General features: G+C 37.1%; 1 protein-coding gene across 1 annotated transcript in view; it reads left to right on the top strand.

Annotated features, from left to right (window-relative positions):
* Positions 1-9,171, top strand: part of LOC140160473 (uncharacterized) — a 34,360-nt gene extending 25,189 nt beyond the window's left edge. The window contains exons 16-19 of the mRNA XM_072183708.1: positions 1,579-2,471; positions 2,554-3,513; positions 3,796-5,463; positions 7,392-9,171. Coding sequence (XP_072039809.1) covers positions 1,579-2,471; positions 2,554-3,513; positions 3,796-5,463; positions 7,392-7,544 — 3,674 coding nt within the window. The 3' untranslated portion in view covers positions 7,545-9,171. The remainder of the gene's footprint in view (positions 1-1,578; positions 2,472-2,553; positions 3,514-3,795; positions 5,464-7,391) is intronic.
* Positions 9,172-18,410: the final 9,239 nt, after the last annotated feature.

The following is an 18,410-nucleotide window of genomic DNA, read 5'->3' as shown; positions in this document are numbered from 1 at the left end:
GACTGTATAGATTATTTTGTACATGTTGCACACTTATGTCAAGTTGTGCTTGTATTGTTAATTTAAAATTTGCTTAAAGTAGATGTATGTGACAAAACCAGGAACAAGTCGCATTTTTGACATTTCATGATTTGAATAAAAATGTAAGCACAAGATAATAAGCTTTAAAATGATACCAAAATTATATAAATAGCATCAATACTTTTCAAGATATGGATAATTTTGTAAATGATACCTTGATATTTTTGTCAAATTGCTATTCTGAGTAATGGGTCAATTAGTTTCCTGCCTTACACCGGATTGAATAGGGATAAATATAATAGTAGAATTTTCTTATTTCTAGTCCAATAAACAGTACTCACTGTGGACGTTTCAATTTTGTGGATGTTCAATAAGGGATTATAATAGTTCAACTATTATTTATTGATTAAATGAACCTCTTTTTTAATAAGTACTTTCAAGGATTTGAAAGTCCATTTTGTCCCACAGTCAAATACTGTGAATTTAAGAATTCCAAAATTTGATTATGGGAATGTCATCTGTAAAGGCCTATAACTCAAAAACATGTCTGGCGACTTTTTCCAGGTTTTGTTGGAGCTGCCAACTGTCCCTCATTTGGGGTTTTCCAAAGTGAAAATGAGGGACAGTCCTTACTTTTTGAAAATTTCAGTGATGGCAAATTTAAATGTAAGAACAGCAGAAAATGATGCAAATTTCACTTTAAAATGTTGCTGTAGCATTCTCTTTAGTCTATTGTGATAAATTTAGACCTGCAAAACCTTCCCAGAATTCTGAAAGTATTGCACACCTCAAGTCTTTGAATTTGTCGGTACCTGGTTTGTGTACATGTACAAGGTTTTGGCCTCAATGTCCCTCATTCTGACTTTGGTAGGTTGGCAGGTCTGCAAATTGCCAAATACGCAAGATTTTCATCAAATGCCAATTAGCACTGAAAATATCCTAGCTACAACCCTGAGTGCCACATTCCATATCCTCTGACTTGTTGGTAAACTTTGGAGCAACAATGCCGTACGTGAAGTATATGTGTGTCATGGGATGTTTCATGCAGAACATTAAGCATGCGTGCGGGTGTGAGAAGTACATGGGTAAGGCCAAAAAAAAAAAGTTGTTTGCTTGCCCTCAACCGACCGACCCTAATTTTGGAAATTTACTGTACAAAAGAATACCGACCCTATTTTTGGAAATTCCTGAAAAAGTTTTTTTTTCTTTTCAAATTTTTGCATTCTGAAGATGTAAAAAAAATGTATTTTAGAGCTTGTGTTCAACATTTTAGTTGTTTTCTAATATTAGTTGATTCATTTTGACACCAAAATTATCTGATTTTTCATATTTTGAGCCTTAATTAATACAAACATTAGAATTTCCTAGTAATTAAAAAAAAAAAAAAAGAAAAAAAAAAAAAAAATCCCGACAGACCGACCCAATTGTTAAAATTCAATTGAGGGCAAGCAAACAATTTTTTTTTCTTGGCCTAATATGGAAAATTTGACTTGTGAATATGTCATGAATATTAATGATTTTTTCTAACATATTCTAAATTTGATCACTTTCTTTTAGGGCGGTCTTTGAGCATATCATTTGCGAACTTCGCCATATCCAAACCACCATCAGAAGCAGCCAACCTTGATTCAATCTATTCATTTTCTGATGATGAAGGTGTGTCAGGCTACCAAGAGCTCCTAAAACCACCAGTAAAAACACCTCAAGTCAACAAGAAAGAGAAGAAGGAAAAGAAAGAGAAGAAATCCTCAAAACATCACAAGAATCATCACCATCATCATCATCATCACCACCACCACCACAAGCATAACGGCAAGCCCGAGAGTATGATAGAAATGAAGATAACCTCGGAATCGGAGTTGAAACATCTTCTAACTACCATTAATGTTAATCCCTCATCGTTGACGCCTCAAGCATCTCCAGTATCTCTTAAAAGCGAAGTTGCCACACCGCCTCCTAAAAAACATAAAAAGTCCAAATCATCCAAAAAGAATAAAGGGTCTCTCTCCAAAAGCGAGGCTAGCATACTGGACAGCATATTTGCTGCAATGAATAAAGAAGCTGAACGTTATGCAAAATTACACGCTGCCAAATCTCAAAATAATGTTGCACAGTCGGAATCTGCGGATCAAAATAGCGTGCAATCGGACAATGCAAAGTTACCTCCAATTGTTACAATATCATCTGCAACCTTGAATGTCCAATCGCCGTTTATAAACTCTTTTAAACCGGTCTTAGAAAGTCCAGTGTTACCTCACATAAGGCAGCAATCACCATCTTCAGTTACCCATTCACATCTGCTTCAGAAATCAAATCCTCAAGATATTACTGTTACAATACCACAAGAATCTACACCAAAATCCGAGTTGACTCCGCCTACCCTTAATAAGATGCAAGATGTGCCTTTGCCACAGGCAGCTGATACTACATCTGGATATACACTCAATGAAATGCCCCTTTGATACCAGCTGGTGAGCGGAACCAGATCCCATTCCGGATACCAATAAATTGCAAGATGCCTTTCTCCTACAGCTTGCCCAGTCTCTGAAGGCAACCAAATCAAAATCGGAGAAGAATTCCAAACCGAAACCAAAGAAAACATTGATCAAGGATAAAGAATCAAGCAAGAAGAGCTCAAAGAAAGAGGGCAAGTGCAAAAAAGAAGGAGGGGGGAAACCTAAGGAGAAGAAGAAGCTTTTGTTTCCTCCGAGGCCAAAAACTAGTCATTTAGCAGAACTTTTAAAGAGACCCGGTTCGCTTGATTTATCCAAGATAGATCCAAATAACATGGTCAATGGATTCTATGTTGCTGGGGCAAGTTCCAGCAGTGTTGGGCTGGAAAGTCCAAGAACAGAGACTGTAGTGCACAGCATGTTACAGAGTCCTACATCGGTAGCGCAATCTGCTGCAGGATCTGCAGCAACGGGATCATTACTGACAACTGCTGCTGCTGTCAGTGAAACTAGAAATGAAAGTAACAAATCATTGTTAGTATCACAAACATTTGGAGAAACTCAGAAATCAGTGCAAAAACCATTTGAACAAAAAGTATTAAGTAGTATAAAGGTTGAGAGGCATGCAGTGTCTCAGTCTACTCTCAAGCCTGAAAATAGAGACAATGGACTAATCAGCCCAGGAGTGGTGAATCAGGCAGCGATGCAAAGTTTTGAATTCATGGACGATGATATTCTTCAGAATTGCATCGACCCCAATTTATTACATAAACCCAGTAATCGAGTTGAGCAAAGATCACGCAGCATGGATATGGGGATGTATCGTAGAGGAGCAAAACCAGTTGAACAAACACCTGTCACTGAGGATGTGTACCAATTCTTGCCCAACTCTGAAACGGATTCAGTGGAAGGAGCCGCAGCAACAGCAAGTTCAAAGAAAACAACTACGAGTAAAGCCAAGGCAAAGCCTAAACCAAAGCCAAAACCGAAGAAGAAGAAAGCTGCTAATCCAAATACCAAGCCAGTGCCGAGGGTCGTAGTAATAGTCTTCCATCGTCTAACGTGCCGATGGAGGCCCAGAAGTTTCTGGCGAATGGAATGAGTCTGGAAATGATGCAAGAGATGCTTTCTCCTGGGAACAAAGCAAATAATGATACGCTTCTAGAGCTTGAACGCACTCAGCAGCACATAGTCTCTAGTATTTTGCACGACCATGCCCATCAGGTAGCACCACCAGAGCAACTTTATCAGCGGCAAAGAGCTGCTGCGATAATGCAAGAAAAATTTCGAGAGCTCCAGCAGCTCCAGATCACGAATGCAGATGGCACAGAATGCACAGGCCGCTCAAAGACCTCCAATGCCTCCATTAGTCGAGCTCAGGCGACCACCTACTCACATGAGATTCCCTGGACCACAGCATGCAATGGTGAATTCAGCCCAACAACAGCAACAGCTGCAGCAACAACAATTACAGCAACAGCAGTTGCAGCAACAGCAGTTGCAGCAACAACAATTGCAGCAACAACAATTGCAGCAACAGCAGTTGCAACAGCAGCAGCAACAACAGCAGCAGCTTCGTATCCCTGGAATGCCTTCATCTTCCGCTGCTACTATGATGCAGTCTCATGCAGTTGAGCGGAGGTTAACAAGTCCTCGCCATGGACAGCCAATGATGTCTCCGAATCCTCAAGCATCTTTACCATCACTGAGTCCACAACAGTCCCCAAATCCACAGATGCACTCAATGATACCAGCAAGCCCAAAGTCAATGATGGCACCAAGTCCTAAAGGGATGATTCCTCCACCAAGTCCAAAATCAAAGCTGCCACCATCTAGTCCAAAGTCGGTACCAAGTCCGAAGTCAATGCTGCCTAGTAGTCCATCCTCTGTGCCACTTCCAAGCCCTTCAATGCCCCCTCCTAGTCCTCAATCAGTGCATTCAAGTAGTAACTCTATGATGGTTCCTAGTCCACAATCAATGATGGTACCAAGTCCGCAGGCTCCAGTGGGTCCCACACTTCAAGCAAGACTTCAACAGACTTCACCAACTCCAGGGCCAACCAGTCCGATCATGATGATGCAAGGAAGGTCTCATGCAGCAGCAGGCATGCTACCAAATCAGCTTATGATGGCAGCTCAAGCTAGAATGCAGTCCAACCAAATGCTTCAATCACATAACATGCCAACCAGTCCGCATGCAATGATGCCACAGGTTTCTCCTCAGCCTATGCCGAGTCCACGGGGCATGCTAAGCCCACCGATAAGATATCCAGCAACATCGCAGTCTCAGATGCCTTTTGGATCGATGCCACCTGATCGGAATCCATTTGCATACCGAAGTCCTCTGCCGAGTCCGCAGTCTTCCCCTACAGGGGTACCAGCTCAAAGACTCCCACCACTGCACTCACTGTTACACCCATCGGCGCATCAAATGCCACCATCTCCTCACGGAATGCCTACTTCGCTTCCGTCTCCTGTCTCCAATCCTGCATCTTCACCTGTTCAATCTCCTCACCCAAGTCCAAACGGCATCCATCCTCAGAATCCAGTCTTTCAAAGAGGAATTCCAGGAGCTCAAAATCAAGTTCCACCCTCCTACCATCAGCATCCGCTGTCCCCTGGACATCATCGTCAAACACCAGAAAAACATCAAATGCATCCAGGACAACAGCAGCACATGTTGCAGGGACAATTCCAAGGCAATGTGCCAATCCATCACATGGCACAGCCGGGTGGCTTTCCGGTTCGCATGGGCTTCCACAGTCCTCCACCGGGATATGTCTCACCAACAGCTGGCAGTGTTCCAAGAAGACATACCCCTGTCTGCAAGACGGACGACTCGTCCACAGAACTACAGACAGCCAGTCAGCATTCTCCAAGCAAGTCATCAGTAGGCATCATGAACCCATGGCATTGGAGCATCTCTGACGTGATACGGTTTATTGCTGATGCAGGAGAAGCGGGATGTGCAGAACCATTTAGAAGACAGGTAAATGACCTTTCTCTTCTTGTTGTGTCTTTATTGAGAAACCGTAAACCATAATATTTTTGCAATATTGATTTTTTGCGACTTAAACTGTTCAGATCTGTTTGGCGGTTTCTTCTACTTGTTATTACAAACAGTTACACATTAAAACGAATAGGTAAAAATAATTTTTTGAAAATTTTTTAATTTGCAGTTCTGCAATTAACTGCGAAATTAAAACCCTTTCAAAAAATTCCCGCTATTCGTCATAGAAGTAGTGATGTAACAGGATTAATTACCATAGCGATAGGTGAAAACAATTTGTAAATGTATTGCCCTGCACTAGAAGTAGGATGCACTCGTCACCTGTCATGTAAGCTCTTTTCGAAGACACTAATCATACAAGAGTGAGTGAAACATGTGACTCTGCATAATGTGAATTTTTCAAAGAATTACGATGCAGGTCTTTATGCCTATTCTTTGATAATCAATGGTGCGATGCAGCCTTACAACATACATCTAGTGCAGGGCAATACACTCAAAATTGTTTTCACCTATCACTATGGTAATTAATCATATTACATCACTACTTCTACAGCCAATACAGTAGTATGAGTATTTTTGAGTAAGGATAACCAGTAACCCCGTAAATAGTTCCCTTGATGTAGATATATAAACACTTTTTGCAACTTGGATGCCACGGTTTCGTCTGTTACCTCAGGACTACATGAGTGACAAACGACAAGGAATGTTTTGCAAAGCAGTCAATAGTTCCTACTCATCACTTGTTTTATATCTGATATTGGTCATTCCAGTTGAATTCATTACACCCCTATGGAAGACATGACCTTAATCTTCCTCACAGGGAGTGTGAATTTCAAATGGGTTACCTGAATGGGTGACTTCCATTTGAAATCGTACGCATACTGTGTGGGGGATTAAGGTCATGTTTTCCTTAGGGGTGTATAAATGTCAACAGGAATCACCCATTGGATGTTAATAATCAGCTGTGTGTGTGCGTTTGTTGGCATGTGTGTAACTTGTAAACTTACTTACTTGCTTACTTGCTTTCCACAACTTCCTGTCCTCCATTGCTGTCTTGAAGTCTGCTGCCTCCAGTCCAGTGTCATCTTCCAGAATGTCAATGTAGGTCAGAGCAGGTCTTCCAGGTTTCCGCCTCTAGGCTCCCATGCTTGGGTATCCAATGAACCATTTTTGATGCGGGCTCAATCGCTTCTGGAACAGTGGCCAGCAAACCGGGTTCTTCTTTCCCTGATCTTGTGGCTTATTTTGGGAATATCTCCATATAGGTCTGCATTTGACATATGTTCCTTCCAAACTTCTAAACACCATCAATCAAGTGCACACATGATAAATCTCTGTGTAACAGTGGACACATAAGAACTGCGGACATCAGTACATTTGAACAAGTGTGTGATATGCATCACCTATGTTTCAGATGGACATTGTGTTTTTGAAAAGACCATACATAACCAGTGACATGCAAATACACAAAAAGAATAATCTGTAGGCTATATAGTCCCCTCTTGAAAACTAGTGCATTCCATATGTACTTGGCTCGATTAGCATTTTGTGCAAATTTTATAACAAACTTGAATGGGGCTCTTTCTTAAATGGACTTATTCCTTTTCATTTTTAATGTAAAGTCTATGGAGATGAAAATTAGAGAAGGTTGGAAAGGGTTCTATAGCCTCATTTTAGGCACTTGAAGGCTCATAAAAAATTGCAATGCTCATGCAATTGTGTAACAATGCTACTTGAGCATAATTGAATACTTCTGAAGGGACTGTAGCCAAAACAAAAAATGTTGTATACCCTAGTGGTTATGAAACATAGGTGGCATGCGTGCACATGTGTCTACTGTCGGTCTTTCCTGTCTTGGTTTTGATACCATTAATAATTGAATGCTTATTTCAATTTCGTTTCCACAGAAAATCGATGGACCCAAGTTCATGTCATTATCCAAAGACCAGCTAGCCAACCTCACTGGTATGAAAGTAGCGCCCTCACTCAAAATCTACCAGCAAATAGTACGTCTACGATCAATGTTCCCACGAAGCGAGCAAGCTAACAACCAACAATAAGAAGATACAAGGTAGTATTTAAGAAGCAGTAGGAGAGAAGATTGTCTATGAAGTTGTACCATAGCATACTAGTTTTTTGATGAGAAACGACTAAAAGGTACATTCTACAAAGTGTGTTGGTTTTTAAGAGACTTGACTTTGGGGAATAGTTGGAATTATTATGAAATATTAAGTGTGCTAAAATGGTCTTGCAGGAATTCACTTTGATAGATGATATATCAAGCAACTAGTGAGAACACTAAATAGGAGTTAGGAAAATCCTTCACAGACTTGTGTCAGGTTTGATTAAAACTGAACACTCCAGGGTGAACATGCTAAAACCAAGAGTTTTTTATTATTTGGATAGTATGTATAGCATGTACTATCGGGGTTGTTTGTCAAAATATTTTTAATTATTTCAACGAAATATTGCACACATCAACAAAATCCGCCCAAAATGTCGCTTGTCAGACATCAATTATATAGGGCATTTTGAGACAAAAAGTTGTCTGCAATTGTATTATTTTCTGTGAATTTGATAGCTTTTCGCAATATAAATGTAATCGCTTAACTTCAAGTCAAGTTCAAGTCTTTGCCTATAATTGTTGCAGCAGCTTTATATATTGTCAATGTACATTCTTATTGGTCTATTGCAATGTATCAGGAGTATATTGGATTAGTTCTGTTCTGTATTGGGATGAATGCAAGTGCCCTTCAGTCCAGCCACCTTAATCTTGCTTTGCATTGTACATTTTGATTTTGTTGGATGCGTTTCTCGATACCACCCAATTTGACAAATTAATTTACTGGCTCAATGTCAGCATATTGAGATACTGGGCTGCCAAACTTCATACAGAGGTCAAAATTCAATTTTCCTCAAATGTTTTGAAATGCTCAAAGAAATTTATTTGGTTGGAAGGATTCAGAAGCATAAGATCAGAAGTTATATTTGAGATGGGTGTCAAAGTGCACAGACTTTGCAGAATGGTCTAATGCTATCCCCTATAATGATTTTTTTGTACCGTATTTAACAGCAAAGTAAGTCAATGTGCAGTGAATCCTGTAGAATCAAAAACAAACGCAAAGTGCCAAAACTAGCTGTTAACGAGACAGAATAATGTAAATGTTGAACCAAAAAGGCTGATTTAGGAGTATGTAGTAGATATACCATATGAAGAAGTGGGAGTGTGATTACAGAAACTCTTATGATATTGAAATGTAAAGAACTGAGTAACAGCTGATCTATATATATATCTATATATTTTTATACATAAATACAGGAGAGATTGCGATTTTAGATGCTAATACTAACTTGTACATAATAAACGCCAGTTAAAATTAAATCATTTCAAAATCACTCTGTTGCGACTGATTTTAAACTGGTTTAACTGGCTGGCATACTTTCAGAAGTTAGCATTGGCATGTATAAAATCGGGATATCTCAACTATGTACAGAATAGCTGACATTGTACAGAATAGAAAGAGTATAGAAATAAGATAATTGTAAGGACACTGCTGAATTGAATGCGCTGCTAATCTGATATCAAGAATACAGTTGGGCAGGAAAAGCCTATGTCATTGGCCCCTGAACATGTTTAAAGCAAAATCTACTATGTAACCTGTTGGCAGTTTTGTTTTAAACATGTTCAGGGGCCAAATGACATACGAGCTTTTCCTGCCCAACGACTAGCAGTGCTGTCTACAATAGGCTATTCCAGTTGAAATCCCTACACCCTCGTTATGGGAGATTAAGGTCATGTCTTCCGTAGGGGGTATATGGATTTCAACTGGAATAGCCCAATTAGCAGTTGTCCTAGAACTGCACCTGAATGTTACATATCCTCACTGGGCGGGGAAAACCTCATATGTACTTTTGGCCCTTGAACATGGATAAGCCCTTGTAGGTGTAGACTTTATATTGACGGGGTTGCTTCATCCATGTTCAAGGGCCAAAGTACAGGCAGAAACACCTCATATTTACTTTTGGCCCTTGAAAATGGATAAAGCCTTGTAGGTGTAGACTTTATATTGAATGGTTTGCTTCATCCATGTTCAAGGGCAAAAAGTATATATGAGGTTTTTCCCGCCCAGTGACGATATATTCAAGTTGTTTGTGGGTTGAGGTAGCGTATTCATTTTCAGGGATCCACTAGCAATTTTGGCGTGTATGTGCAAGAAAATTACCTCAGCAAAAAAATTTAGACCCAGGGATTTTGTGAGGTAGGACTTTAGGGAAATGAATACAAACTGCTGTATTGAAGAGCTTAGGAAAAGTCTTTCGTGTTAAAGAGCCAATAAGAAGAGTCATATGCGTGACCCCACGGGTATTTAAGTTAATTTACTGCAGTAAGGAGTGGCTTCAAAATTCAACCTCCAGATTGACCACAGGCACCCAGGCAGAACTGGCAATCATCAGTTCTGCCTTGAAATCATCAGTTCTGCCTTGATGCTGGTGGTCAAGGTGCTAGCAGCCAGGGTGGGGTTGGTAGACAGGCAGCTGGGTTTTGGAGCCATCCCTAATATGTTATTTTCCATTGATCGTGTTGCTCTATTCATGATCTTTGATGTTGTTTATGAAACATGCCACACAGACGCGTTATTTGTAGTGTAACTCCCATATCAGAAAATTTGTATTTTTAAGGGCATTAAAACAAAATTTGAAAATGGGAAGATACAGAAATGGGTCAAAAATGTGGAGTTGACATTGATTTAGGTTTAGATTTGATTTGACTTGAAACTTAGCTATGGCTCTAGTGCAGTTCATACATATTGTAGGAATGATAATCTAAAATTTACTACTACATTTGGGACATTCACAGGCATTAGCTGATGGTGTTGTATTGAATAATGCACATCAAAATATTTCTATCAAATGCATCATTAAGAAGAAGAAAACTGCCAAAAAATAATTATCACTTGCGATTTATATAGCAAATTCCGATAGCTTGGCAAGACCATGCTTAGGCCAGTCATTTCCATGTTACGCATATACTATGTTATGTCTCAATAATCAGTTTGGAATTGTTGACATAAATCATGCTTATTGTGAAAAAATTATCAAATTTGTGCAGTATAACACTGTTTAAAATGTGCACGAATCAGGTTTGTAATTATAATTATTATAATTTGTGTAAGAAATACACACTCTTGTGATATGTATATGTTGTATCGTTAATGTATTCCAATTTGAAAGGATTATTGGCACGGTCTGATTTTGTGTAACAGTAATTAAGCCAACGCTGATCAATTACGATCAAATGTGCAAGGATGTTGTCGAGAATTATTTTGTGTATTGTCATGACATAATGCTGTACGTGTACAAAAATGTAAAAATGTAAAATCATATGTTTAAAGTAACATCGGTAAGTGGTTAGAAGTCAATGAATGATGATGTTGAATAGGCTGAAATAGATTATGATTTTGATTTATGGGTATTATTTTATCTAAGTTTGCATACTGTACTGTACTTGATTTATGAAAGGAAATATTATTTTGAAAGGGAATATTCTCTATCGTGTGATTTATATATTTTGTACCTCTTTGTATGTTTACATTTTAGAAAACTTGTGAAGTTTAAAAAGATGGAGGAACAACTTTATGGGTTTTTTATGGAAGAAATCCATATTAAGTAACTTTGGTTCAAATTGATTCTTTTGCTGTATATTTGAAATTGCAATCAGTAAGAAAAGTGATATTGCCATTGGGCTATTCCATTTAAAATCCACACTACCCCTGTGGAAGATTTAGCTGAAGTCGTCCACAGAGCGAGTACAAGTTTTGAATACAATAGACAATTGGGTATTTGTCCCTCTGTGGAAGATATTCCAGTTGAAATCCATACATCCCCTATGGAAGACATAACTTTAATCTTCCACAAAAGAGGTGTAGATCTCATTATGGAGTCACCAATTAGGTATACCCCATTTTAAATTTACACTCACTGTATGAGAGATTACAGAATGGTCGACTGCAGATGATGTCACAATGAGGTTAGCATTTATTCCGTATTGAAAAGCGTGTTCCGACGGATCTGCACTCGACCGGTCTCTTGGGTCATGTCTTCCATACATTGTAGGGGGTGTATGGATTTCAACTGGAATAGCCTATAGCTCATACAATTCACATGAATGATGCTCTAAATCCATACTACACCCTATTTGTACCTGTCTGTACTGAAAAGAGTTTAAAAAGAACTCGGTAGATAATATTGTTAACCCCCTGAGCGATCTAACATTGCCTCTAATTGGTCAATTACATGATATCTTCAGAATGGAGCTTTGCAAATAATTCATCCCAATGTTTTGTGTGGTGAAATTATTCTATAACAATGTTGCTGATTGGTCCAATTGATAATGAAAACTTCCTTTTGACCAATAGACAGGTAGTTCTCACAGAGTTAATCATAAGCTGAAGCATTGCGGATGACCGGTTCAAAATCGAATTTGAAATTGACCAAATGGGAATTTGAATAGGAATTAATAATGCTGCATGTTTAAAATTGTTTTGTAATGGATTAAATTATAATAATTATTACTGCAATCCATTTTTCATAAGTTGGCAATATGCATCTTTGTACTGCAAAATAAATGCATGCCGCAATGTTTTATACAGTCATTTTACAAAATATGTCAAAAACTTGCCATAGAGTAAAAGTTACCAGTAAATGTACTCATGAAAATTGTAATCACCAGTTTAATACATCATCTCAGTTGATGGTAAATATGGCTGCAAACTTGAAAGCTGCCATTCCTAATTGTTGACTGGGTTTAAATGGCTAAACTAAGTTGACTACAAATGTTACTATTGGTCAACTATCTAATAGTCTCTTGTAAAAGAATAATTAAGTACTGAACATTCGCCTACATGTAAATTTGCACCACACGTTCCTTGTCTGTGCAAATGTGATTATTTTACTGAAAATGAGATATTTCTGTAATATGTAATTCCTATATTGCAACAGCACAGTGTTCCGTCTTCTACAGCAGTGAATGTTGTTCAGTTTTGCTCCACTTATGTATACTTTCATATCAATTTTTACCTCTTCTAGTCACAGTAGTCATGATATGGCAGTCGACAAGTGATTTCAAAAACTTGCAATCTTAATTGTTAACGTAGCTGCATATTCTTTTTGCTGGTTAGAATCAAATCTTCATTTGCTACTGATGCTTACTTTTCCAAAATTATCATTAATTCTATTCAATATCAAAGAAAAATGGGACTTTCATTTAATAGCCTGACACTTCACAAAAACTTTGACCTGTCTTCAGAATTTTCTGTTGGCTAAACAAATAGAATATCAGTTACTAATCAAATAAGGGTCAATGTAGGACTAGAGTTACAGTTTTGAAGCTTTTCAAAATTTAATAGTTTTGAAACTTATTGGTTCTGCCATTAATAATGGTGGTAATTCTTTCACAAATGTATTTATTTCGATTTATATAGAATATCTTGATGATTATGAAATATATGATTAATAATGATAATCATTTCTGCGATGAATGATTTTTTAAGTTTACTGCTGCATTTTGTGTGTGTATTATATGTAGTGCAAGTTAACTGTATGCGTTTAACCATGTGTGACACTATATGATCCAATCAGACCACAGTTGGCAAAAATATTAGCAAAAAACGAAAATATAAGAAAATGGACATATAAAAAGTTAGTAACTTTGCAACCAAGTATGCCAACTACTTGGGGGATACCAACATCAGTAAGCTTTAGGTACTGAACAAGTTAGTAATGGTAATAAATCAATTTTCAAAATGTCCTACTTTGTTCTGAGTGGATGTCCTACTTTGTTCTGAGTGGATCAGATTGGGTCACATATAAATGTTGAGAATACTGTAATGTCGGAGTTCCTTTTAAAAATGGTAGCATTCCACTTGTATGCTTTTTCTGATTTTTTTATGTATTTGTGCGCATATAATTTATACATATATACATATGTTTTGTTTAAATTAATTATTTTATCCTAATTGTTGAACAGATAGGTTGTATTTAAATTTATCAAATTTTTACAAATCTTACCTCTGTCTGGATTGGCAGAGTTTATTAATTAAATTGGAGGGAAAAAATGATATTTTTTTAGAGAGCAAGCTTTGTTTGTCCAGACATAGTCCAACATATGGTGTCATATTCACTAGGCATGGGAACGTTAAACGCATGTACCGTTAAACGCACGCATGATCCGTTAAACGTTTAGTAATTGTGGTAAACGTGTAACATGCAAGTCATTTCAATGCTAATCAACAGTTGAATGTAACAAAATCTGAAGACAACCTTAATAATTGACATGAAACTTGCTCAAAACATTCATTATTTAACACTAATACGTTGAAATAAAGCATAGTTTCTGACATGTTTGAGCCGTTGACTTTGCAAATTTTACCTTATGTACGGCACCATTGATACTAACATATTCTGTTAGAAATTCCGGTTTTGTGAGGTGCACCGCACCTATTCATGAAATCTTGCTGCCAGACGGGGCTGGATCAATGCGTGTTAATATGTTAAACGCACGCAGGCGGCGGATGACATGATCGAGCCGGCAACTCGTGAAACCGCCCGGCCGTATGGCATTTTTCATATACTCGGTTAGGTTTGTGGGGTTCATTATCGAACCCCAGCGGTTTTAGCTTGTATTTATATTATTTATCAACATAGGCCTATTTGTTTGTGATATTTCAAGCGTTTTAAAATTTCAAAATAATCCCATTCAATTACACGGTTGACGATGAAAATTTACTGAATTTAGGGACTGCACGTCATACACCACCTGAACGCATGCATCACCAATGCGTTAAACGTTTACCATGTTTGACAATTTTACATAGAAGACAGTTTGCAGTCCAGAAGAGTGCCTAATATGGAACAGGAGTGAAGTTTGGAATTAAATCAAAATAAAATATTAAATATTATGGAACAGGAGTATTGCATAATAATACCCTGCTGGAACCGTGCGACTGCTCAGTGCCAGAACTGGGAAAGTGCAACAGCTGCTCTGTGAACATTCGGCAATTTGCACACAGTATATTGTACTCATCTACACATGGCAGCTATTGCACTTACCCACTTCTTGCACTCAGTTGGCTGCATTGGGTTATCTCCCCATGTGATCAGTTCGGGTGGACCAGTAAACCCTTATGGTGTCAGCCAAGGTATGCACATGTGTCCAATACATTCGGCTTATACTTTACAGTGCAGTGGGTGATTACTTTCTTGGTTTGTTTGATTTTGGATGGACATGGTCAAATATTGTTTGGATACTTTTTCAAAGTACCCGTTATCTATAATAGTGGTGTACTGTAAGTATATAGTGCATGAGTGCATATTTTTACGCAGCACCGTTGGTTGGCTGTTTATATGATATATGCCTATTCGGCATCAAAATTAAAACCCAAGCCAGTTGACAGCACTTGCATACCCTTGGTTAAAGGGAATGTTGAGGAACCGTATGGAAATCCTGTATAGCATGTAGCATACATCAGTTTATAAAATGCATTTCACTGCCTTGCCTTGCGTTGAAGAAAAGACACAGTACAATTGTGTAATATTAAGAGACCTCAGGTTCAGAGAGGCTGTCTTTGTGTCACCAGTGTATAGAAATCCATCAAAAGTTTATAATTTATGCAAGCACTGTGGCATATAAAATCTGCCATTATCTTTGCGCTGAATTTGAATCAATGCAATTTACTGCAGCACTTTTCACTTTTACGCTTATATTGACATCAAAATACTCAATCAATTGTGACAAATGAGGTGTCAAAATTACCGTAACTAACTTGTCTTTTTCCTGATGTTTTCAAATATCAAATACGAATAATAGTTTTCAAGTTATAGGCGTATTTATAACGAATGGGGTACTTTTTGTGAGGTATATGTTTCAGCAGCACATAATATTACATGGTATGTAGAGAAGAGGTTATACATAATTTTTGCAGGCTGACATACAATCCACAACTTGACCAAGTTCCCTCTAAACATTTTGAAGTAAATTGAAAAAAACATTTTATAAAATGTAATGATATGTAATATGTGTATCCTTATTTGTTTTACACATCGGGACCAATTTACAGCATCGCACATCATTGCATTCGATTACAATGGCTCATTACGTTAAAAAAACAGGCTGTTTTAAAAGTTGCACCGAAGTCCATAGGAATCAACATTCCTTAACAAATACATGAATAGGGCGTGGCCTACTGTATTGTTCGCAAGTTTACTCTTATGGACTCGGATGCAACTTTAAAATAATAGACTAATTTTCACCCAGGCTGACAGGAAAAAGGGGAGAATTTTAAAGAAAATGATGAAAACTTGTGAATTAAACGTCTATTATCCTTTTTTTTTTTTTTTTTTTTTTTTTTGCTCTTCACTTTTTCAAACCATGCAAAAAAGTTTGGGGTCAACAAATCACAACTTCCGTCGGTAAAAAAATATTTCCGTCGGTACATTTACAAGTTGTGCCCCCTCGGTTCCAAAATCCTGGCTACGCCACTGGACTGAATGCAATGATGCTTGGTGTTATAAATTTGTCCCAATGTGTACAACAAATAAGGCTACGCATTTTGTGTAAAATATATTTTCGACTTATTTCCAAAGTATTAGGGAGAACTTAGAAGCTGTGGATCGTATACTTCTTCGCTCCCTGGAGGAGTTGAGAAAAATTACTATTTCATGTAAATATATCATTGATATGATTTATAATGACAATGTAATATAAAATATGATAATATCATGATCAAAATACTGCCATAAAAGGGCTCTTCCAGTTAGAATCCATACACCCAATGGAAGACATGACCTTAATCTCCCACATAGTGGGTGACGATTTCAAATGAAGACACCCATTCAGGTAACCTCATTTGAAATTCACACTCCCTGTGTGAATGATTAAGATCATGTCTTCCACAGGGGGTGTATGAATGTCAACTGGAATTACCCAATATGAACACAAATCTGCCAGCTTTATAATAAGTGTTTACTGTACATTTAGATGTGTAGTAGACTATAAATAAAGTACCTTATTGGTCCGAGTATAGTCCCACCCGTTTTTAGGTGAAAATTTTTCACAATTGGGGGGTGGGATTTTTTTCGGTTTTGGAGTGTCCCTGGACCTAGACCTAGATGCTAGGATCATTCATGGTTGATCTAAAAAAAATATTAAAAAAATTCAAGATGTTTTGTATTTTTAAGATGAAAATTGATAATTTGTATTCATGTCATACTCTATTAATGATATGAAAATGCATTGAATTTGCATTTTTTTTTTTTACAATTTCTGGAATTTTTCGAAAAATGGGGGTGGGACTATACTCGAATGTGGGACTATACTCGGACGAATACGGTAAATGTAATTAACATACAAAAAATAACGTGAATATAAAAATTATTTTATGAACACTACTTTATGAGATATCTAATTAATGTAATGAAGTTAAATATTCATAGACTCAACAAAATGGTGCATTACTTGAATGTAAATCTGTATATAGTTCTGTTCGTACAAGAAAGAACACATGATGGTCATTCATGTGCAGCAATATAAAAGTATACATGTACTTTTTTTTTTTTTGAATAAAACATGACCTCATATGATATCTATGAAATGTGGAGCTAGTTGTATTCATTTTGTACATCAGGGTAGCTGCCCCCTGTGTGAGAAGTCTTGCCGTTCCCCCACCTCGATATTTAAGATTTTTAGGCCTTTTTAATAATTTTAGCCCATTTTGAGATTGTAAGGCCTTCTTTTAGCCCATTGTTGTCATTTTCCGTCAAATTTTGCCCGTCTGCCCCCACCCCCAGAAAATGTCCTGGCTACACTACTGTCTGGATCATATTCTTGGGAGTACAAATCTTATGGAGGGGCGATGGAATCTAGTTTGAAAGGCACTATCGGTAATCACAGCAAAAGCATTTTATTTAATTTAGGAATAGCTTATGAATGAACAATAATTCAATTTCTTTATCAAAATAATTTTGCTGTAATCAGGCCCGGCGCAGTGTTAATTTCCGCAGTTAACATTTGCATAGGAACCACATAGTCCTGAGGAAAGGTTCATTATTTGCATATTCATTGGTAATAACTTAATAAGGCCAAAAAAAAAACATGTTTGTTTCCTGTAGCATGTCAAAAAAGTCAAATGCGAAATTTTTATTTTTATTTTATAATCCATGTCTTCAAATGAAAAAAAAACCCTTTTTTGCTGCAAATTGGAATGGAAATTTACAGTGGGTCTCTCCGACACACAAAGAAAATCTTTTTTTTTTTTTTTTTTGCACAAAAAAACCGTCAAAAACGAAATGCGAGAGCTACAGGAAACAAACTTGGGGTTTTTTTTGCCTAATACTACTGTCTGTTCAATTAGCTTAGATTCTTGAATTTTTAAGATATTTGAAAAAAAAAAATTGTGGTCAAAGTCATCAAAGAAAAGTGTTAGCACAGCCTTAGACCTAACGTGATTTACACTTTTCAAATTCTAAAGTTCAATTTAAAACCCCATTTCTTTTCAATTTTGGTCTTTTCCCGCGATATTTTTATAAAAAGCCGTAGAACGTCGGGTACCATAAACTTTTTTGAATCAATCCATTTAAAGCAATGGGGACGAATGTCACAATGCGCAGAGATTTATTCGACCAACCGCATCCGGAAGTATAATTTGTCCAGCAAAATATTTGCCAGTATAAATGCCTAATTTGTGTTGAAACCCTACTGTTGAAACATTACGTTATTATTATGAATTAAGGTTTTCTAAAATAGGCCCAGCTTATATAAAGACATTCCTTGTTTGTTTGTTTATTTATTTATTTATTTATTTATTTATTTATTTATTTATTTATTTATTTATTTATTTATTTATTTATTTATTTATTTATTTATTTATTTA

This window comes from Amphiura filiformis, chromosome 9 (genome assembly GCF_039555335.1).
Source record: "Amphiura filiformis chromosome 9, Afil_fr2py, whole genome shotgun sequence".
Classification (NCBI taxonomy): domain Eukaryota; kingdom Metazoa; phylum Echinodermata; class Ophiuroidea; order Amphilepidida; family Amphiuridae; genus Amphiura; species Amphiura filiformis.
Note: the sequence above shows the minus strand (reverse complement) of the source record. Positions and strands in the feature narration are given on the sequence as shown.